The sequence below is a fragment of the Saccostrea cucullata genome, unplaced genomic scaffold (genome assembly GCF_032062105.1).
Source record: "Saccostrea cucullata isolate Sc308-1 unplaced genomic scaffold, CSIRO_AGI_Scuc_v1 ctg156, whole genome shotgun sequence".
Lineage (NCBI taxonomy): Eukaryota > Metazoa > Mollusca > Bivalvia > Ostreida > Ostreidae > Saccostrea > Saccostrea cuccullata.
This window is the reverse complement of record NW_026930700.1, coordinates 230,470-254,515: the sequence shown is the minus strand read 5'-3', so window position 1 is coordinate 254,515 and position 24,046 is coordinate 230,470. Positions and strand designations below refer to the sequence as shown.

The window sequence follows — 24,046 nt, the reverse complement described above, 5'->3', positions numbered from 1 at the left end:
AGACAAGCTTTTTAAGAAAGCTAATACTTTTTATGATTTACTTGTACTTGGGCTGAAATAGTCTTGTGCAATGATTCCTTGCACTTCCTTATTGGGGACATGTAACGGCTGTATCCATTTTAATGCTTTTATTTCATAAATGCTTAAAACGGGGTATTCTAGATATACAACTAAACTCATAAGATTCTGTAGACATATGCATAATTTTAAACATGCTTGAAATTATCCAAAAATTTCACAGTTTCACTGCCATATCTAAAGTGCGACGCCATTGTGGCCCTTCAGGCCTTTGATTTAGGATAAACAAACAGACAGATGAACAGACAGGGCAAAACTATATACCCCCGAATCTTTGATTGAAGGGGGGGGGGCATAAATTTCCTCAAAATTCTATACAAATGTATTAGAAACGAAACACAAACACAAACGCCATCAGAGATAACAAACCTTCTACATATAATAAAGCAATGTACAATACAGGTCAAATTATTGAAGAAAGTGATTAACATTATATTGTTGGAATTCTTATCATAGCAAAGAAGGATTACGTTAAAAGTCATTTACAAGTGCTGTAGTATCTATGATATCAAGTGCTACATTAAATACCCACCCACATTGTAAATATTCATATTCAGAGCAAAACAGGGATGGGATCAGGTGCCATGGAGGGGTGAGCATTCCCTGCCGACCGGTCACACCCGCCATGTGCTCCTTGTCATGATCGAGAAATAACGTAAAAAATCCATGGACAACTCATCGTGTAAATAATGGCATAACAATCAATATGAAAAAAGTCAGCATATTTGACTTAATTATAAATTGTATATGCTGTCAAGGTCATTACACGAGTATCGACCATAGCACGTAGGAAATTATTAGTTTAAACAAAACTGTTGATATTCTTGCTTCATCAACTTGTTTGTCAATAACTTACCTCGTTTTAGAAATATTTCATATGTAGAACATGCTCTTCTGTATTGAATCAACTTAGAGATATAAACTCCGTATGTATGTGACAAAAGTATATTGCTGCATAAGTAAGGGAAGTTAACGATTAAAAAGTAAGTCATCACGTTTATCATAGAGCTTTGATGTTAATAAAAACCATTAACATTTTTTTTTTCTAATAAGCGATTCAAATATGAGACAGATGTGATATACTTTGTAGTATTTTTTATTTCAAGCTATATATCATGTTTACTCATGCTCATCGGGATATATCGTATCGACATAAGAATGGAAATAACCATTGTTAATTGACAAAACATCGTCGATATATCTAAATTGTCAAGTTGAAGGCCACAGCAAGTGTTTTCTTTTCACGAAAAAAAATTTAACAAATTCTGCTTCATATGAATACGATTTTTTATGAATACAAAAAAAGGTCTGCTAATAACGGGGCGCAATTGGTACCCATGGGAATTCCAATACATTGTTGGAAGACCTGGTCTTATAGATACCGTCAATCAGAAACTCAAGCATCTTTTTAATATCAGCTTTAGGGTACTTGTGTATACAATTAGAATGTTTTTAACAAAGTAATTTTGCAATAGACCAAATACAAGTTAAGTAAATTTACGAGTTCCCTTTTTATTGTAAAAGCAGCTGTCAATGATGTCAAAAACCCTGGACTTTAATTTATCGTGGGGAATCCGAATAGTTGTATATAAAGTTGAAAAGTCGTTGGTTTTTATGTTGCTAGTTTTAGCAAAATTTGGTGATTTCAAATGTTACAAAAGTTCCTTGGAATTTTTTTTAGGATCCACCACTGATTTACAAGTAAACCACTTCTCGAATATACTGTTGACCAGACTGAGTACTCTTGAGGTTTCTCATTCACTATTGTTAATATCTTTGTGAGGAGTAAAGAAGGGGGCCTGGTATAAAAACAAGTCAACAAATATACTAGAGATTGTAATTTTAATCACATTTAAAATACAGATATTTTTATTTTTCATTGTGTTTAATACAATTTTACAATACAGTAATTTGGTTTATTCACTTTCTTCTTTGATATCCAATAATTAGGATGTCATTCTACAAAAGCCAACCCCAGTCGCTCCACGTGTGATTGGTATTTTTCCTTGACCGTCTCGGCATCATCTGACAAAAAATATATAAAGCAATACACAAATGAAAACAAGGTATACCCTCTCGCTAAGACGACGGGACATTAAATCTCATTTGTTTCTCGGTCGGTCTATCTGTCACAAAAGCTTTAACCTCAATCACAATCTTAGAATTAGAAAGGTTAGGGTTTTCATATTTTTTAATGTGCATTTCCTGTGACCATTGGCACTACATTCGCTTGAAATTTTGACTCTGTACTATAGTATAACTAGCTTTAATTTGTTAACCTCCTACCATTATGTATAATATGCTTAGTATATTAGGGAGTCATATTCAAGCGACTTTGGTATCTGTGCTTATGACAACGCGCATAATTGTTTTACTTTATTTCCTAAAATTCTGACTTAATTATATCCGTTTTCTGACTTTGTAATTTTTTCTCCAAAGCAGACAGGACTTCTGTATACTTTTTTACATGAGCCCCTTTCGGATTTTATTATGTGTGACCTCATGACCTTCATCCTTTTGCTCAGTGCTGTTTACAAAAAAAACTTTAATTTTGACATTAACTTAACCATTTTTTCTGTGGCATAATTGACTGACAAGACAGAGTCCTCAGATAAGACAGTTCATGTGTAACAATTCTTTGTTTTTGCCTGTTTCACACATTTTGTACACAAAATCTATACCTTTTGCCAACTGGAATCCGAGTTCCTGGCAGGCATTGAGAAAGCTGGCCGCCGTTTCTATATAACCAATGTAGCTGAGAGTTTTAAAAACGTCGTCAAATTTTGTCTGAGACATCATAATGAGAACAGCATGCAACTGCAAAGAAATCAAAACGTTTGGAGAAAGAACATTATGACATAGTTTGTTATAAAATTTAACCAATTTCTCAAATTAAGGAAGCTCTAAACACTAACAGAAACTGCTTTTTGGACTTTGAGAAAAATATATCATAAAAAGGTGTCCATATTGAGGCAATTCTATTTATTTGTAACATAGGGTACCTGCCTTATTTCCACAGGAAAAATATCCAAAGACAATGGACTATTTGTGAGCATAAATCACTGCTGTTTACTTACAATGAAAAAATTAATGAAAATAATGAATTTAAATACTTATTCTTGGTCTTATGTAATGCTAAAATGTTTTAATCTATTAAAAATCTGTAATTAACTGTAAATAACATTTTTTTAAATCTTCCTTCTAAGGGCAGATCACTCTAACTGCATTAAAACTACCCTATAAATAGAGCTCTATATTGTTTCAGGAAGATGTTAGAAAGATTAATTACCATTTGTTTTGTCGATGTCAGATGTTCTATCCATTTTGAAAATATTTCCTCGCACTCTTTCTCATTCAACATCAACTGAAATAGAAATTTTTGAAAATTAATTAATAACTAATAAATAATAATTAAAGCTGCCCATACCCTCTTCCAATAAGATGATGTTATAAGACAGTAAATTTTCCCAGGGTAAAAATTGAAACCCTTTTGCAAATCTAGAGGACACTTTCTATTACATTTCAAAACATGGACGGGATGAAAGTAAGAGGACTTCAGGGAACCAGGTCTTTTGTAGAAAAACACCTTTTTTACCCCTATTTTGCCCTCAAACTGAAATTGAACAATTGAAAAAAGCTTTATAAGCAAAGGTTCAAGGCATTAACACCAACAATTATATTCCAGAAGATAGAGTGACAGACGGATGGACAAGTACGACATCTCTAGAAAATGCGGTTCTTATTGTCCAATATGCTTTTCCATACTTTTTTGAAGATTTTTTTTAGTTCTTTCATTCAATCCTACCTTAGCCAGCCATGCTGCTTGTTCCCATTGATCATACGTTTGTAGGTATTTACAGGCATCCAATACTTTACCCAGCAGACACAAAATTATCACACCCTCTAAAAATTAAATTATAAAATGTAGCATTTATAAAACATATATCAATGGTTCATATTGGAAGATATTTTCAAATTCCTTTGTACCTTGCAGCTTTCCGGAGATGATTAGATGAGTGGCTACAAGTTTAAGTGTGCTTTGTGCTGTGCTGTTTGTCCTATCGCAAGACAGTAGACAAGCTCTGAAAATAACAATAAAGTAACTATGTGCTTTACAAGATCACAGACGATACTCATGACCCTATTATTTCTTGAGCGTTTTAAAGTTAATTTCTAATTTTCTACAGAGAATTCCGACCCCCTGTTGTGCCCAATCGGCCACTTCATTGGATTTCAAATACTTTAGACCTACAGACAATTTATCATTTTGTGAAAGGGAAAAAATGGTCTAATACAATGATGGTCACCTTTGGTTTTTTGCCGTTAGAAATTTCTTATCTTTTTCGTAATTTCCTAGAAAGATATGATAGTTAGGACTTTAACTACTGGAAATACTGATTAAAAATACTAATGAGTAAATAATACTGCAGATAGTCTTCACGGTATGTTCCGGACTGGAAATCCGTTTCCAGTAAAATTTTAGTTGCTTCTTCAACTCTTCCCATCATAGTAAAGTTCTGAATACATCTCCGTCTGTCTGTCTGTGTTTTTCTCTTTTTACTGTGTTGCTCGATTCTGTGAAGTTGTTGTCTCTATGTAAATAAATTAACCAAAAAAAAACCTCATGAAACTACTTTTTGCATTCATATATTTCAAAAATGTACATCGTTGATGTGGAATTTAAGAGATATAAGGGTTCTTATTATATATGATAATAATAATGAATTCAAGAGTAAATTTTAATGATATATTAGAGCATTGTAGTTTATATTAAAATGGTAAACTGTAGTCAAACAATTATTATTAAAACTCTCAAAGTCCATGTTTTGCTATATATTGTTTTACGGTAATGTGTAAAGAGGAATAACTCGTCCTAAAATGTTATCAAATTCTATGTGACGTAATTGGTAAACATATAATGGCAATGTCCATGTTTTGCTATGGGAAACCTTAAATACGTTATAAAAGTAAAATAGGAGGTGCACAATGGCAATATGTAATAAAGATTCTGTGAAAGTTTCATTAAATTTCACTCATTAGTATAAGAGGAGTTGCGGATAAGAGATAAAGCGTAACAGACAATTCAGACGGTTACAGATGGACGGAAATCCCGATCACTTTATACCCTCCCACTTTTGAAGCGTGGGGTATAATCAAAGTATTTTTGTTGAGGCGTTTATTCAAATTATCGCGTTAGAAAACTGCTTGATCATGTTATAAAACCAAAAAATAGACAGATTAATTTAGAGAAGTTAATCATGTGATCAGCGCTCACATTCTACAGTAATTCAGCATTGGCGAATCTGTCCCGTCACCACTGCGACAAGGTATATCTGCGTGTTAACACTTGAATTATGTATCAATAGCGTTTTTTCTTACCATGTAGCAAGACTGAGGTCGTAAACAGTCTAAACACGCCTCACTACAAGCGGAAGTAGTGTCGTCTGTACTTCTGGTGTCCCCAGGTACTTGATCATCATCAAGGGAAAGAAGGAGAGGATCTTTTCGCTAGAAAGTCAAAATGAGGATAGTTCTTGTACCCAATAAAGAACTCAGACAATTCGTCAACAATTCAATTCCAGTATTCATATGATAACATTCATCCTAAAAATAAATTTTATTTTATATGAATACAATGTTTACTTCTCTAATGTCGCTCACGTCACTTTTACGGCTGTATAATATAGGCATACATGTATTATAAGCGAAACTTACGACCTTTAATCTTAATTTTTTTTTTTACATCCATTCTTTTTATACAGACTCAAATTCTTCTACTGAAAAAAATCAAGCTCACTGGATTATCCCGTTGATCTTTTGCACGATTTAAAAAATACAGAGCTGCTGTCCAAAAGTTGATGTCAAATTCATCTCCTAATAATCTGATAAAAAAAATGACATTAAAAATATATCAATGTTATTAAAATGTATTTTTATATAAAGGGAAACATCTTATACAAGTGTAAATATATACAAATTATTGTTTATTTTCATTTCTTACTAATGAATAATCCCCAATTCTATGAAGTACATAGCTTACAAAACTAAAGGTTCAAGTCAATTTTCCCAAATATTTTACCCTGTGGTGTTACACGAAAAAAGTACCAAAATTAATAGTTTTAAGTCTCAAAGCATTTAAAGTAAAAAACCCATGGATAATGTATGTAACTCCAGGAAATCTTTAGGTAAGAAATGCGCTGCTGACTCTTTTCAGTCTTTACAAGAACATATCTAGTGACATATTGCAACTCACCGTGCAGTTGTAAGACAACGCTGTGCTGTGCTACACTTTCCATCTGTTAAAAGCTGTAGCGTTTCTCTTCAACAGAAAAAAAAATCAAGAAAATGTTAATTCAGAAATTACCTCAAATAATTGCTAATCCGCATTCAGAAATAGAATACACACCCATCGATCCGCCGTAACTGGTCGTCTATGGCTTTTTTCATGTAAGCTTTGTCAGTAGACAGTCTGTACTCCACAGTGGATGATGTGGCGTTTTGTAGGAGGTACTTAAGGATGAGGGACCCCTGTACTGGAAGAGTATGTGGACAAAACACCGTGTCTGTTGGGATAATTTAATATTAAACATACAAGTTGTTGGATGATACGTCAGTGTTGATTTTTAAAGATTTAGTATGAATATTATATATTACATTTCATGTGTTTTTTACTGAACGTTCTGATGAATTTATGTACATGTATTACATTTGACAAAGATTTTTTCCCTGATCAAACAATGTCAAACAATGTCACCAGCATTTAAAAGGTTCGCAAAATTTGCCCAATGCGATATAAACATGAGTCCCTTTCAGGAAATACTTATAAATGTCCAATAGTAGTAAAATACCTTGTGGCATTTGCATATTTTCGAGGGATTTCCAGTAAAATTATGATAATACAAGTATTTTACCCATTGAATTTCTTTGATTCCATGAACACGTGACCTTTGATGACGTGATATCTACCACGTGGATCGATCCATCGTCCATCACCATGGAGATGTGATTGAGATCCGCCCATTCTAACAGCTGAACTTTTGGCATAGATTTACCATGTTTCATAGAAGCCAAGAGGTTTAGCTAAAAACAAAAACAAATGTTACAATTCAACCCTTTTAAAACCTTTCTATGCTTTATATAGCTTTTGCCGTGTCTGTCTGTCTGTCTGTTTGTCCGCAAAAAACTTTAACTTTACGTTACTTTAGGTTTAGCTAAAAACAAAAACAAATGTTACAATTCAACCCTTTTAAAACCTTTTTATGCTTTATATAGCTTTGCCGTGTCTGTCTGTCTGTCTGTCTGTTTGTCCGCAAAAAACTTTAACTTTCATCCTTAACTTTTGATTTAGTGGAGCTATGACTTTCATATATTTCACATGTGTATTTTTTGTGACAAGACCTTTCTTTGGGTACCACCAAATTTGACCTTTTGATCTTGACCTTGGGTTTGACCCACTGTTACACAAAAATTACAATTTCAAAAATTACTTTGGTCATAACTTTTGAACGGTAGACACTAGGGCATTCATACTTCACATATGTATTCTTTGTGGTAAGACCTTTTGTTGGATACCAACAACTATGACCTTTTGACCTTGGAGATTTCCGTACTTGTGAAAAAACTAACCTTGGCCCTAACTTTTGAACGGTAAGGGTTCTTTGGGTACCAAAATATTTAATTTGCCTTTTTAAAAAGTTTAATCTTCGCTATGTTGCCATACGCGGGCATCAGTGTTTTCAAAAACACATCTTGTTTGTATTAGCAAAACAAATCATTTACCATTTTTCCGGAAAAATCGTGGATTTTTCGTTATTTTTTATGCATTTTTATCTTCAGGCACATCAATGAATTGGAAGATCAGGAAAGCACTAAAATCTTCAATCATAACCGTACACTATATAATTATCAAATACTTCATTCACTATTTATACATATTTCAGAAATGAAATTTAATCGGCTGATTTTCAGAAATCATCAGACCTTATCCTGAAACTGAGAGAACAGCCAAATATCCACACCCTGATCATACAGCACGGCAAACCGGTGGTCCCTGGTACTAGGGTTAAACAAAATGGTCTTCAGTCCTGTGTAGGGTTTATCACCAGATCGGGGTACACTGTAGAAACAAACTGATTTAAAAAACCTCGTTTAAAATCATTTTGTAAATTTTATTGTAAAGTTATAATAACTTTGTTAGCAAACATTTCCATTTCTAATTGTTTACTTAATGATAACTCTTTGAAAGTTAGTTGAGTTGATTTCTTGATCGTTTTACCGGAATGTAAATTTCGCCAAGCGATAGGAAATCTCCTGCAGCTGTATATTTGTGTCTGACGTCATCGGACGGTGACTATTGAAATTGACAGCATTTTTTAAAATCTGAATTTACAACTTTATTTATCTATGAAATGGAAATATAAGGAAGTTGGGTATGCCAGGGACATCAACGATTTATCCCACGTTTCAACTATCGTTGATGCCCATGCATACTCAACAAACTAGACAACGATTCCTTGAATATAACTTTCTGACACAAATAATTCATACCAATTTTGCACTGCTCCGTCTACCTGATCAATACATAGAGCTCATGTCGAGGATAACAGGTCAATAGGGGATTATTACTCCTCATAGGTACCTAGTCCCGCATTTCCGGGGGGGGGGCGTGTTTTATGCTCCGTTTACAGATTTGTATTGGCTGTAGTTTGTAACTGTAACTTATCTTCACCTTCTTCGGGAGGAAGGCAGAAATAAGGACTGCTGTTTTTGGCAAATTTAAGATCGTTTTCGATGGGCCTTATTTTAGCAAAAGTTACCTCCCGTTGGCCGCCATATTGGAGGTCGACTCGGTGAGTTTTCCTCTTTGTCTTACCAAGTTTAAGAAAATATAGCAGAAATATTTGGTGGAAAATCGTTATAAAATATTTTTTTTTAAATAAAGGAGGCTTCCAAAAATTTATTTAATTCAGAAAAATAATGATTCCTAATTCAAAATCGCAAATATAAAAATTCAAAATTGGTTGAACAATGAAGGAATATGGATTTGGACCTTATGGCGCAAGTGTTTTTTTTTAGGTCAATCAACTTTTTAGCAAACAAGACTGGAAAAAAACACTTACGTTATTTATATCTCTCTCTCTCTCTCTCTCTCTCTCTCTCTCTCTCTCTCTCTCTCTCTCTCTCTCTCTCTCTCTCTCAAATCTTGCACAAACTAATAATAATTACAAATGTTATTGACCTTTTTAACTTTTTCTCTGTCAGATTCCACAAGCAAAGCATGCCAGTTATGTCCCCTAACAACAGCATGTCATCTTTCATAGCGATATGGGCCACTGCCGCCATGCCGTTTACCTGGAAAATGTACACCCGTATTTACTAGCAAATCTAAAACTATGCTTGGCAAGGTACATTGGTCAAAAACTTCATTAACTATGAAAAATAAGTTCTTTATTCGTGTTTTAATATTAATAGTAACGTGTATTAGATATCACCTCTGGAGGGAATATGGTGAGGTCGGACACCGATCTTTCCTCCAGCGTTATTCTACATATCGTCCCGTCCCTGTCTGCTAGCACGCACTGTTCTTTCGCAATCTTCTTGTATTCCTTGTCATGTAATAAACTGTAAATTGAAAAAAGAATTAGATCTTTCATAATCCAGAGAAATTAAAAAATCATACATATGGCATATGGTAATGGGCCATAATGGCTCCAATTTACGAAGCAATTCACGATTTTAAAAAAAGTCAAGACCACTGAGTAAAGAAAAGGAGAAAAGGGAAGGGTCAACACTCCTTGAGTCTGACCCACGGTATTCGAATTTAGCCATTTGGCTTTGAGTCCGATACACCCCCCACCCGAGGGTCAAAATCCCAGATCCGCCCATGCATTACTTGGCTATATCATCTTGCGTCATGTCTGTAATGTCTTTATTTATTCCCCTCTGGCTCAGTTGTCTGACCACTGTCTTCCAGCTACACATTGGAGCCCAAGTCTGCAAAATATTAAAGAAGATTGGTGAACATGGGTTCAAATGACGTTGGCTTCTTATGTACATTATAAAAATCAAATTATTTGCAACCCACATGTATTTTTCGTTATGGATTTTGCGTCATTAAGGGGATTTTTGAGGCAAATTGAGACTTTGGTACATACACCGTATTTGTTTAGCAAAAATGTATTTTTTAAAAGTTAGTTTGAGGATTAACATTTAATTTTCCTTGGCTTGATACTAGTACCTCATATTCTTCATATCCTCGACTTTACAGTAAATAATTTGTAAGTAAAATATATATGTCGTTTCCAAAACGGACGCAGGTAGTATCATTTCATGATGATAAATAGGGGTTTTTCCTTTCTTTAAGAGAAAGCTAATCTTACCAGTGCTTTTGGTTGCGGGAAGTTTGTTGGCATTTCTCTCAACAAAGACCTTGTTTTTAGACACCATACCTCTAACGGCTGCGTTTTGAATGCAATAACAACATATTGCCTGAAAGAAGAAAAAAAAGAAGCGTTTAAGTCTCGATGTGCTTTGAATGTAGGGTTAAACTCTACTTCCTCTTATGTCTTACTACAGTATAACAATACAATATCTTATATATGATATCTTATATATAACTGCTACGAGAGAGAGAGAGAGAGAGAGAGAAAATTATGGTGTATGAATTCTAGTTAATGATACGTGTATTTTAATATTTGTAGATGAGCATTTCGATCAATTAGCCACATTTATTCAAGTCAAAGAAGTGAGTAGGTTTTATAGAACTTACCTTAGAGGAGACACCTTGATATTTGTTATTAAACTCTCCAGTTTCAGTCGTTGTCTGAAAACTTCTACCAAACCTAAAAGAAGTCATCTTCTAAAATATTCATATATTCTATATTTGCTATAACAAACAATTTTTCTATTGAAGTTCAGATACCGTAGTTAACCTGATCGAGTCCATGTGAGTAACACTTCGTTTCTTCCCATCGTAGGCGAGTTTCCACTTTTCGAACACGTCCAAGACATGAGTATGTTTTGATTTAACCATTCGATGCTTCTACAAATAATTAAGACACTGGGCCTTAAGGTGGATTTGTGCAAAGAAAGATAACTCTAAAATAATATATGTTTAATTTTTTACCTTCAACAACATTTTTGTCTAAAGGATTGTCCTGTATGACATAACACATTTACCTTCGTTTTACTTATATATATTTTGAACATCTTTTAATACTTGAAAATTGCTAATATTACAATAAAGATAATTTAAATAAACCGAATTAAGAAATAGAAAAGGTCAAATCTCACGAATTCGGACTAACAACTTACTTCGAGATGTCGAAAATTCGATACAAATCTCAAAACTTTTCAAACTTACATATGAGGTGCATGGCAATCTTTTTTTTTTATATTTGGTTTTCGACATAGCAATGCTTTAGATAACTTACTGTATATTTTAAGGAGAGTAGTTAGATATTTTTTACATGTATATCCAAAGTTCATACAGAAGTTCGAGGGGATTTTAATTTCTTACTTCAAGTAATTTTAATTACTTACTTCACAGAATCAGAATGAACGCTGAATTCTCTTTCGATTTGTCCCGTCTGTATATTAAGGATTGAAATATCACCATTGTCCATTCCTAACAATACAGATATGAACTTTTAACATGAAGATTTATTTCCTTGAATTAATCCCACTATGCGGGCTGGATCAATACGCTTTTATTTTGTTTCTTTGTTGTTTGTTCAAAAACAATTTTACCGCAGCTACAAAAATATATATGAAAATTATTAAAATAAAACAAAAAAAAATCATGTTATCAATTAAAAATAAGTCTAAAAAGATACGATTTCATATTTTTTATCTAGAATTCGTGAAGTAATGAAATGTATAAAGTCAATATTTTTGATACATAGTAAAACTAGTTTATCTAGGTAAGAGAAATATATAGTTTGGACTGAGATACTATCAAATGTATATAATGCGCAAGTAACGTCTCCGTTGATTGGCTTTTATGTAAAACTACATGTAAATGTACCTAGAGCCAGTAACGTTTCCTTTGATTGGCTGTTTGGGTTATTGGCTGTTGTCACCTGCTCCAGTGAGTTACTCTTGATTGTACAGACAGACCAAGGAAAACCTTTAACCATTCCTGTCATAAGGAATCGGTTACCTTCCATCAGTAAATTTTTCTGTCCCTTTTTACTCAAACCAGGTAACATGTCTTTTAGAACCAAAGCATGGGTCTAAAATAGTATGAAAAATAGACTAAGATACAACATATTGGTAACAAGATATTGTTGATTTATATGTTATTATCTTTAATTGAAAAAAGTTCAGAATTGTAGATACATGTAACAACAGTGTAAGGTTAATTTTAAATTATACAAACAAAGCAAATCTATAAACAGGGCATTAAATATGGGCCTCTGGATATTCCAGAGGTTGAATCAGGTGCCTCGGGGGAGTAACCTTCTCTAATCGACCTGCTTTGAATGAGATTGGGGTACCCTTATTTGCCTTGACCAATTAGACAAAAGAACCGCATTCATTTGTATTTGCAAACAATGGCATTGTAACTAACATAGATTTGAAGAAATTCTGTCCTTAAACGAGGCTGTTAAAATCTCTGCAACATCAATTTATTTGCTAATAGTTTTCCTTGGTTTAAAATTGACCGTACTCATATCATGCTCGTAGACATTCTATAAGCTAGGGGACATAAACACTATACATGTACATGCATGGAGTTGTCGATATAACTACATAAATAAAGAAAGCTGACGAAGAAAATTTGAAGTTACCACGTTTACCATTCAGTTTAGTCGTTTACAGTTAATAATATGAAGAGATGAGTCAGATTCTGCATGGTGTCTTTTTTCGAGTTCACTGGGATACATCGAGTAGACGTATGAATGGAGGTTACTATATCTAAATGTCGACTTAATGTCTACAGCGTTTTTTCTCAAGTAATAGCTTTTGAGTAAATTCTACTTCATAGGAATTTAACCGGTTTAAAAATTAAATAAACTTCCAAAAAGGCATCCTATATGTAAAACATATCGACAGCAATTATTTTAGTCCGTAAGCTGGTTAGCAAGATGTCTGTAAGCATAAAGTTTATTCACCAGTTAGAATGGATAAACATATATGTATGAAATATATGGAGATAACAAACAGTACTCAAGCTCAAAAGTCCATTAAACAATACATAGTAGGAGCAGAGCAAAAACGGACCTCCAAAACATCAGAGGTGGGATCAGGTGCCGTGGAGGAGTGAGCATCCCCTGCTGACCGGTCACAGCCGCCGTGTGCTCCTTGTCATGATTACAAAATAACAGAAAATCTGTCCTTGGGTATAATGTGAAATCTCTGCTTTAAAACAATCCTAGGACCCTTATTTAAGAAGCAAGGATTCTGGAAAAAATATCGTACATTGGTACTGACGAGTTCCCAAGTAATAATTTTCCCGTCACTGAATATTAGTGCTGCGCATGCCTCTGTGACCGGATGTACATTAAATCCGTAAACTGTGCTTTTGTTACTGATACGGACGGCGTCAGATTGCCAAATCAAATCATAGGCGATATCGGATTTGTCTGTTTCCATTTCACCAAACCCTGAAACAAACAAACGAATGGTAGAAATAATTCTTTTTTAATATACATATATTTTTTTAATCATACTTAGACTGACAAAAAAACACTGAAATTGAAATTTCTTGAGGATCTGAATGGTAGTTGATTCAAAGAACAGAATTTCTATTTTCTACTACAAAGGTAAATAAATGGTGTAGTGATTTGGTAAAATTTCACCATGCCAAAATAAATCTCTTCACAACCTAATCAGTACTTGAAGAAATACATGTATGCCACTATATCTTGTTTAAAAGGAATTTATACAACTCTGGGTTTCCGTAAAATAATCATTATCTAGTGGAAACCAAGTACATGTATATACTAATAAGATACATGCATGCGACTAAATCTTGTTTAGAAGAAATTTGTACACGTCCGGGTTTCCGTAGTACCTGGTGTTATAGGCGTGGATGGAGTCGACACTTGGCTTTCGTTGTATGTACAGTGTGACTTGTCTAGACGTCTTACACGAATGGTGATGCAGGCATTCTCATGAAGACAATAAAGAACGTCCCTTTGCTTACAGGGCAGCACCTTTTGAGACACAGAATGATATTCCTGTCATATATTTATGATCTGTGAAATATTACACAACCCAGATGTTGTACATTTGCGTGATAAGATTTTAATTATCAAATTCCATTACAGAGAGGATTATTATGTGATTGGTGCCATTAAATAGTAGGTTTTTGGGGGGTGTTGTTGTTTTGTTTTTCTTAAAGCTTTAGTTTAAAATAAAAAAATCAATAAAATATACATTTTATATCAGATTTCTAATATGACATTTAGATAATAAATCAACTCACTTTAACAAAGTAGGATGATTTTGAATCCAGACGTATTGTTGCCATTATGATACAGGCTTCAATATCTATTATGTCTATTTGAGAAGGGTACACCATAAAGATGACGTGACGAATGCCCGGATGAAAGGTTACTTGCAGACACTGCTGCTGCAACGATCTGTCGTCCTCAGATATGCTTTTCCTACTGTAGATAAGCGAGTAAAAAAATAATATGGAAAGAATTACTTGCAAAACATAACATATGAAATGTTTTTTTCATCTGATTTTTGAAAGGAGGGTCAGTTAAAAATGAGATATTAAAATGCACAAATAGGAATAAAGTGAGGCTATCCCAGAGTTTTGAAACAAATGGAAAGGAAGGACGATGCTCCAAATTCCAAGCTTTTGAAATTCTTTAAGACCAGAGTGATGGATTTTATCTATCATATTCTATAGAAAGGTATGACTCGGTGAGCATTGTTGTCCATGGATATATCGATTAATGCATTTTTAGCTCACCTGAGCTAATGGCTCAAGGGCTATTTTCTGATCATAATTGCTAATTTCTGTCATATGTTAATCAAGTATTTTTCACAAAGGATGATTTAATATGTGCCTTTTTAATTTCAAATTTACATTTCTTTTTGGAAAATCAAAATCGTTTTTAAAAAAACACAAAATATATTTATTCATAAGTGGGCGATAAAAGAAAAATAAACATTCAAGTTTATAAAAATGTCCTTCAAAATATCAAGAAAGAAATGTCAGGTGCATTTCCGTTGCTCTTATTACTGCTTTTGATTATTGTAATGCTGACCTTGATCGCGATTCACCAGTCCCTGTAATGAGTGAAGTCGTCATGTTGATGAGCTTATTGAGAGAGGACGGGTTCCTTTTCATATTCCCTTGCTCGTCTGTAGGCTGTGAAACTTCCGGAGCTACAATGCATAATGTTTTCTTTTTTCAGAGAATTACATTGTTTTATGAAATATGAAGTATAAAATCAATTTGCTGCTTGTACAATTAATATAGCTCAACGGGATGAATTCAACATTTAGAACCGTAGTTTTTTGGACAAGAGATCTTCATCCTTCGCAAACCATACCAAAGGTCATCACCACGTCCTTGAAAAGATGTCCTTGATCCATATTACGCAATGTTGAACACGTTCAAGTTACTGAATTACTTATTTTCACATATACAGCATCATTTCTACATCTATGTTTTTATTCCCTACTGATCTTGACCGTTGAGAAATGATCTTCGGTTAAGGAGATAAGACACATTAAAATCAAACGCACCAAAGGTTTTTCAATTTTAATCCAGTCAAGAATTAATAAGTGATATCCTTAGTCTCATTTCAATATCATGTTATCATCCCTCAGAGAGATCTTAACATATGACCTCTCAACATTACCAGCCTTTGAAGGCTTCATGTCATGACTGAACTCTGATATTAAAAAAAAACAGAATGGAGCAGACGCAATTAATGTGACAGACACAGAACAGACAAAACTGAGAAATATTGGAAACGTAACTGATTATTAAATCTAGTTATAATATTAATAAAACTGTAGATTTTATCATTCATCACAAAGAAGCTATAGTGCTCACATGATTAAACTGAAATATCCCCGAGTGTTAACTTACAGGGTCCATTTGCGCCGTAAAAGCTGATCCGTTTGTATTTCTGTGAAGGTGGTGTTTTTGGGTGTAGATCTTCTATCAGCAGAATATTACTGTCTTCACAAAGAACTGAAAAAGAATATACATTAGGTTAGTGAAAACATTCATCGTCAGTATATCAGTGTCATAAAGGAAACCTTACCCCTTAGTAAAGACCCCCACCCCTTCCAGGAAAAATGACTAAAAAGCTTAATATCTTTTTTCATGGAAAAGGATTTACTATGGGGGTAGGGTGTGGGTAACTTTGTACAGTAAATATTGATCCATGATCAGTATTATGGGTTTCATCTCTGCAAGAATTCTAAAAAGTTTACTATGTAACAAATATCCCAGGGGCTGTAATTCCATTGTTGTTTCTAAGATCATTTACTTACATATTGCATTGCTTTTGTTGAACGGATCAATGCATATGTTTGACAATGGTTCCGCAAATGAAGCTTTCCAAAGTTGGGATGAAGTAAGAAAGTCCCACATAATGACGTCACTTTTGTTGTACAGTGCTAGAACAGTCGCTTCGCTTGTCTCTTGGTTTGTTATCCAAGTAATATCTGAAAGATAAGAAAGCAACAAAATTATGGAATAAAAGGGGAAATATTGAGCTTAACACGGCAAAAAGAAGATGCAATTTGACAGGAAGTCTCTCTCTGTTTTGCTTGTCACTCCCTTCTTTTTCTTTCCCTTTTCGCTTTTATCCTTCACTCTTTTATCCTTCTAAATGTAACTTTTCTTTTTTTTCCCCTAAACTTTTCCATTCCAAAATTATGTAAACACTTTCTCTAAATTTAACCCTTCCAAATATAACAAGAGGCCCAGGGGCCACATTGCTCACCTGAGCACATCAGCTAGGAAAAAGCACATTAATCAGATCAGAACTGAAAAGTTTACTGAGGGGGGCGTTCGTAGAGGGCTTGAATTCTAATACTACTTGAGAATGCCTCCGTATCAATACTGCATATAACTTCTTCAGAAAAAGATTTTTATAGATTTTTTTTTAACATTTTGTTTGTATATATTACTTTGTAATAAATTGAATTTGACTCCCCATTGCTTCTCTCCCTACCCCAAAGGGTACTCATGATTTGAACAAATTTAAAAATTCAATGGATGAGGATGCTTACATGTCAATATGACTAAACATAGCTTTTCTGTTATTGGGATTTTTCCCTTTATTTTCCTATGTAAAACTTTGATTCACCATTGAGGCCCTTCTTTACCCTTGGAGGTTATGATTTGAACAAATTTCATTCTACACTATCTGAGGATGCTTCCATATAAATATCACTAACTATGGCTTTAGATTTTTAAAATATGTTTTAATGTAAAATTTGGACCCCCCATTGTGGCCCCACCCTATCCCTGGGGGTTATGATTTGAACAAACTGGAATCAACCGTATCTACAGAGGATGCTTCCATATAAATATCACTAATCGTGGCTTTGCAATACTTGAGAAGAAAATTTTTAAAGATTTCCCTATATATTCCTATGTAAAACTTTGATCGGCCATTGTGGCCCCACCCTACCCCCGGGGGTCATGATTTGAACAAACTTGAATGAACACTATCTGAGGATGATGAAACATGAGTTTCATCTTTCCTGTCCCAATTGCTCTTGAGAAGAAGATTTTTAAAGATATTTCCTATACATTCCTATGTACAACTTTGATTGTCCATTGTGGCCCCACCCTACCCTCGGGGGTCATGATTTAAACAAACTTGAATCTACACAACCTGAGGATGATTCAACTTGAGTTTCAACTTTCCTGTCTCTATGGATCTTGAGAAGAAGATTTTTAAAGATTTTTCCTATATATTCCTTATAAAACTTTGATCGGACATTGTGGCCCCACCCTACCCCGGGGGTCATGATCTGAACAAATTTGAATCTAAACTACCTGAAGATGATTCCACAGGAGTTTCAACTTTCCTGGCACAGTGGTTCTTGAGAAGAAGATTTTTTTTTAAAATGCCATTAATTTTTCACTTATTCATAATTATCTCCCCTTGCAAGATGACGTGGCCCTTCATTTGAATAAACTTGGAATCCCTTTTTTTTTTACCCAAGGATACTTTGTAGCAAGTTTGGATGAAATTGGTCCAGTCGTTCTTGAGAAGAAGATGAAAATGTGAAAAGTTTACAACAACGCCAACAACGTCGACAACGACAGACAACGGACAAATTTTGATCAGAAAAGCTCACTTGAGCCTGCGGCTCAGGTGAGCTAAAAACTCGCGCTAATTAGATAGGGTGAAGTACATTGGAACAAAGGTTTATTTAGTACGTTAATATATGTACTATACTCATGTTTTTGTCCCACGTTGAAAGTGAGGGATATTAATTTTTGTCTGTCCGTCCGTCTAGCTGTCCGTCTGTCTGTATTTCTGTGTGTCGATCACAATTTCGTTTCCACGCGATATCTCGAGAAGCCTTTAAGATTTTGGATTGAAATTTTACACAATAACTCCCTACGGCCTATGGAAGATCACTATCGATTTTGAGATCAAAAGATCAAAGGTAAAGGCTAAGAATTTTAAAAAAACATGAAATGTTTTAACACATTCTTTTTTCGCGCGATATCTCAAGAAATCTTTGAGCTTTTGCAAAGACATTTTATGGCACATCTCCCTATGACCTAAGAAGAACCCCCATTTTTTAGGTCGAAAGGTCAAAGATCAAGGTCGTAAATTTTAAATATATTCTGTGTGTGTGAAACTTTCATTTCAGGGTGATATCATAAGCTTTTGAGTCTTTTCAATTGCATTTTACACCATAGCTCCCTTATAATGGTCCCTCCCGCCCTTCTAAAAGTGCCCCCCTACCCGGCCTATTAGCGCATTCTTTTCTTTTTGACTCCCACTGAAAGTTGGGGATATTAATGTCGGTCTGTCTGTCCGTATGGCCAGCTGTCTGTATAACTGTATTTTTGTCTGTCTGTAACCCTTTCGTTTCGTTTCGTTTTGAAATTTTACACAACTCCCTATGGCCTAAGGAAGATTCCTATTGTTTTTAGGTCAAAGGCCAAGGACAAAAATTCAAACAATTCTGTCACTTTCGTTCCCGCATGATATCTTGAGAAACCTTTCAGCTTTTGGAAATGTTATAATGCACATCAACTCCCGATCCCTATAAAGGCTATAATTGTTTTTAGGTCATTAGGACAAAGATCAAGGTCATACGTTCAAAAAATTCTGTCACTTTCGTTTCCGCACGTATCTCAAGAAACCTGAGCGATTTTTCAATAACATATTTTATACCAACTCCCAATGGCATATTAATAAGAAAGATCCCTTTTTTTAGGTCGAAAGGGTTAAAGGTCAATGTGATAAATCCATACATTCTGTGCCCGTGTATGTCTTAAACTTTCCTTTCTGGGCAATATCTCATGAAGCTTTTGAGTTTTTTGCAATTAAACTTAACTCTATTGCCTCTCCCGCCCTTATTAAAGTGCCCCCTACACCCCCAGTCCTAACCCCCCAATTAGATCCGCGCATGTTCTTTTTTCCTTCATGCGGATGACCCAGATTCTCTGAATTTGCTTGTTTCCTTTATTGGACACAGATTATCTGAATTAGCTTGTTAGTATTTATTTACCTCTTACAGACCGTCCTTTGCAGACAAATGTTGCCTTGGTCTCTCCTTTAGTAACGTTCCATAGCCCGACGTTACCCTGCGCGTCACCTGCAGCCAGCGTTAACGTGTAAGGGTTGACAACCACGTCGTGGTGTATGTCCTCTGGTTTCCATTTAACCTACACGTAGAATCATTATCATGGTATTTTCATGCATTTATATTTTCTCCAGTTTTTATAATCCCCTTAGTAGACTTATAATCTTTGATTAAAAGTAACGTCATCTTCAAATTATCTTAGAGGAACAGAAAATATTTTTGTTCCAACAAAAGTTTTTGTGAAATCTTGCTCTGCTGCTATAGTATTGTAATGACATACTTACGCAAGTAACGTATCCTTTGTGTATTCCAAGTACTTGAGTAACCTAAAAATAAATATACTTGTTGATTTTTTGTTTTTGTTGTTGTTTGACAAATTTGCATTAAAATTAAATAACTTTTCCATTGCTAAATATACACCTGAGAGGAAGCTGGATCCGCCACAACAACATATTGATGTGATCCATACGCCACCAGTCCAGGCCAACCCCTACGACGAGATTAAAATAAATGAAAAATATGTGATATATATTCAGAAACTTACAAATATTTCTTTGGAAGCCCCCCCCCTCCCCCCCCCCCCCCCAAATAAATTAAGAAAGGTAAACAGGCTATGATAGTAAATATGCACGCAGCAATCTGTTGCAAGCTCAAAAGGAACATGTTAATGAATTGTTGGATCCTCCCCCTTAACAATAAAATGAACTTACCAATCACACGCCCCTCTGTTTTGTGGATGAGAAGTTGTCGTGATTATTTTTGGTGAAAGCGCCATTCTTATATATTCTTATACCTTTTATAGTACGTACTTAAATATAAAAATGCATCATTAAATTAGACTTGCATATTTTATCACCGTTATCGAAGTCCTTGTTGGGGCCATATCTATAATGGGTTATCTGTAAAAATATTTATTACTGGGTGTTATCACTTGATATCACTACAGTGTTTCAGCAGATTGTATGTACAGTCATATACATCGCTTTATAGAACAGCAAAGTCAAAAGGGATTTTTTTTTCATAGTAAGAAAACTACAAAAAGTTTGGGTATGATATAATTAATGGTTCAGAATTGACGGAAATCACCACCTTACACTGTAAAAAAAAATAGCTAGTTAAAGTCACTAAGGAAACTAGTAAATTTATTGTCCATACAATCACTACCTTAAAAGCAGTTTTACTAGGTATTGGGTATATTTAATTACTAAATAAGACTAGTAAATCTAGAATTGATAAGTAACTTTCACTATGTATGTATGTATCTATACGTCCCCCGCTTCAAAACTCACTATCTTAGCCAGTAAACTGAAAGATTACTAATCATGACAAACGCTTTACGAGGCACACTAGTTAAATTTAATAGCTTTTTCTTTCAGTGTATTACAATGCTCCGGAGAGGAGTTTTCGTAAGAGAATTCAATAAGACTCTCTCTCTCTTTCTCAGTAAAGAATTTTTCCTCATAGATAAAACTATCTATTCCCCTAATTTTCCCAATATAGTGAGTATTATTGACGACTCTAATGTGATTGAATCTCAAGAAATGCATGTATTCAAAAGTGAGTTTTTCAAGAAGCATGTTTTTCCACAAGTAATGAATTATACATCAGATATGCTCCATCATAAATTAGATTTAATCTGAAATTTGTAATTCAACCTAAGTAATACACATTGTGATAAAAATAATGTGTAATAATAAACGGATAGACGATAATTGATTAATTGACCAAATATTTTGAACTTATACGTGGCGGCGTTTTTTTTTTTAATTTCATTCAGTTTTTTAGTCATTTTGGTGGGAGGTGGATGAGAAGGTCTTTTTCTACGTATGTACGAGTACATGTATTAAATGTCGTTGTCGTCGTCGTCGTTGTAAACTTTTCACATTTTCGACTTCTTCTCAAGAACCGCTGGGCCAATTTCAACCAAACTTGCCACAAAGCAAATGAAGGGCCACGCTCTGATTCAAGGGGAAATAATTGGGAATTAATGAAAATTTGGTGGTATGTTTTAAAAATCTTCTCAAGAACCATTGTGCCAGGAAAGATGAAACCTATGGAGAAACATCTTCAGGTAATGTAGATTCAAGTTTGTTAAAATCATGACCCCCGGGGGTAGGGCGGGGCCACAATGGCGAACCAAAGTTTTACATAGAAATATATAGGAAAATTCTTTAAAAATCTTCTCAAGAAAAACAGAGCTATAATTGATCATATTTATAAGGAAGCATCCTCAGGTAGTGTAAATTCAAGTTTGTTCAAATCATGACCCCCGGGGGTAGGGCAGGGCCACAATGGCCGACCAAAGTTTTACATAGAAATATATAGGAAAATTCTTTAAAAATCTTCTTCTCAAGAATGACAAAGCCATAATTGATTATATTTATATGGAACAATCCTCAGGTAGTGAAGATTCCAGTTTGTTCAAATCATGACCCCCGGGGGTAGGGCGGGGCCAAAATGGCCAATCAAAGTTTTACATAGACATATATAGGAAAAATTTTTAAAAATCATCTTCTCAAGAATAGCAAAGCCATGATTGGTCATGGTGTCATGTTGTAAATTTTGAATTTACCGGGTGGCAGTAAATACAAAATTTACAACATGAGTTGTCAGGTTGTAAATTTTGTATTTACTGCCACCCGGTAAATTCAAAATTTACAACATGACAATGGGGCTACTTTTGGATTTAAACTATTCAATAATAAACCAATTTCTACTTTTTTCTAGCCACAGTGCTCAGGTGAGCGATGTGGCCCATGGGCCTCTTGTTATGTATATTGAATAAGAATTGATGAAGTATTTATTAATAATTGCTCACTAAGTATTTGTATGTAAAATCTGGATGTATATTTTGTTGTTTATTTTAATAGTTTAAGAAAAGGTAGACCTTCGATTATTATTTCGCTATAAATTTTACTATTTATTTATGATGAATAAATATTATTTATATGAAATTCCAGGCACGTAGCAACGGAGGGGGGGAGGGCAGGGGGAGCCTGCCCCCCTTTTTTTCCCCAACATTACCTTTACTATAGAAAATGTCAATTGAAAAGATGGTTGGCTCCCCCAATTTTTAACAAAGTATATGTATAGCAAGGAAGTATAGGAAAAAATTGGAAGTGAAAGGTAGTTGGCCTTGAAAAAGTTGGCCACTACCCCCCCCCCCCCCCCCCCCCCCCCCCCCCACGAAATAGGATTTTTGAGTTTGGGCAATTTTAATTTTCGGTTCTTTTTTTTTTTGCTTGTCAACTTTTTTAGGAAGTAAAAAAAATTTCCCCCCCCCCGCTTTCATAAACGATGCTACGTGCCTGAATTCATTATTAGAGACTGCATGCACTGATCATTATGATGCGCATTGATATCTATCGTTTGAATGAACAGGTCGAGACCACTAAATTTTCTGACGTCAGAATAAATTTGCATGTAAATTAGCTATCTGTTTACTTTACCCACTGATGAATGAGTCGCAATGCATTGTGGGCTACTACAAGTACTCAGCTGTGTTGAAAATGAAGGCCAACTTGAATTGTCCCTTGGAAACTTATTTTCAATTCTTTTTTGAAATTTTTGAAAGAAATGTTTAAAATGATGTAGAATCTTTCATTTCTATGCTCACATTTACAAAATTTCCTTTATGAAGCCTTATATCAATTTATAATGAATCGGCTTAAACCATTGTTCGAAGAGACGTACATGTAGGTGCTATCGTGTCGATAAAGCATTGAGTTTTTTTCACGTGATATACGTGTACATAGTTTTAGACAGCAGTACAAGGTGTGCTATTATTATTTAACCCCTAAATATTATCAAAAAGTTTTTTAATGTACATGCAAACATAAAAGCGTTTGCACACTATTCGAACTTTTGATGCAACTATTAATCATATAAAACAACTCCAATATTAAATGTGAGCATGGAGCAATTTCTTGGGAATGTAATCTTTCAATTTCGGACTTAAAAAGTGACAAAGAAGCTCTACGGTTTTTCCGGTGACGAAGTGAATATTGTGCAGAAATCGACGAAAACCACGTGTCGCCATCGAATCGTAAACAAGTAGTAGAGTGTCATGCTTTCGGACTCATTCACTTGATTGGCGAACGGGTGTGACGAAGGTTTCGTCACGTGTTGAAAGTTGCCTTCCATATAAGGTAGTGGTCTCGACCTGTTTAAAGTAACCACACTTTCTAATAACAGGGGGTTTTGCGGA

General features: G+C 34.5%; 1 protein-coding gene across 3 annotated transcripts; it reads right to left on the bottom strand.

Annotated features, from left to right (window-relative positions):
- Positions 1–1,888: 1,888 nt before the first annotated feature.
- Positions 1,889–20,699, bottom strand: LOC134229671 (WD repeat-containing protein 11-like). 3 transcript variants are annotated; one of them, XM_062711441.1, is made up of 30 exons: positions 20,550–20,699; positions 20,260–20,329; positions 20,124–20,165; positions 19,765–19,921; positions 16,549–16,722; positions 16,139–16,243; positions 15,306–15,426; positions 14,510–14,693; positions 14,096–14,237; positions 13,501–13,685; positions 12,104–12,311; positions 11,620–11,704; positions 11,010–11,119; positions 10,847–10,919; positions 10,458–10,566; positions 9,971–10,071; positions 9,570–9,699; positions 9,326–9,429; positions 8,059–8,194; positions 6,990–7,158; positions 6,485–6,641; positions 6,332–6,397; positions 5,876–5,960; positions 5,458–5,586; positions 4,504–4,670; positions 4,066–4,160; positions 3,884–3,981; positions 3,368–3,442; positions 2,760–2,895; positions 1,889–2,103 (listed from the first exon to the last, which is right to left on the bottom strand). In XM_062711441.1, exons 1-30 carry the CDS (start codon positions 20,612–20,614, stop codon positions 2,033–2,035), a joined length of 3,549 nt encoding a protein of 1,182 aa, XP_062567425.1. In that variant the 5' UTR covers positions 20,615–20,699; the 3' UTR covers positions 1,889–2,032. The 3 variants fall into 3 exon arrangements, with proteins under 3 accessions (XP_062567425.1, XP_062567422.1, XP_062567423.1); XM_062711438.1 differs by having other exon boundaries at positions 1,890–2,103; positions 9,317–9,429; positions 20,550–20,698; XM_062711439.1 differs by having other exon boundaries at positions 1,890–2,103; positions 9,317–9,429; positions 14,510–14,690; positions 20,550–20,698.
- Between the last annotated feature and the right edge of the window lie 3,347 nt (positions 20,700–24,046).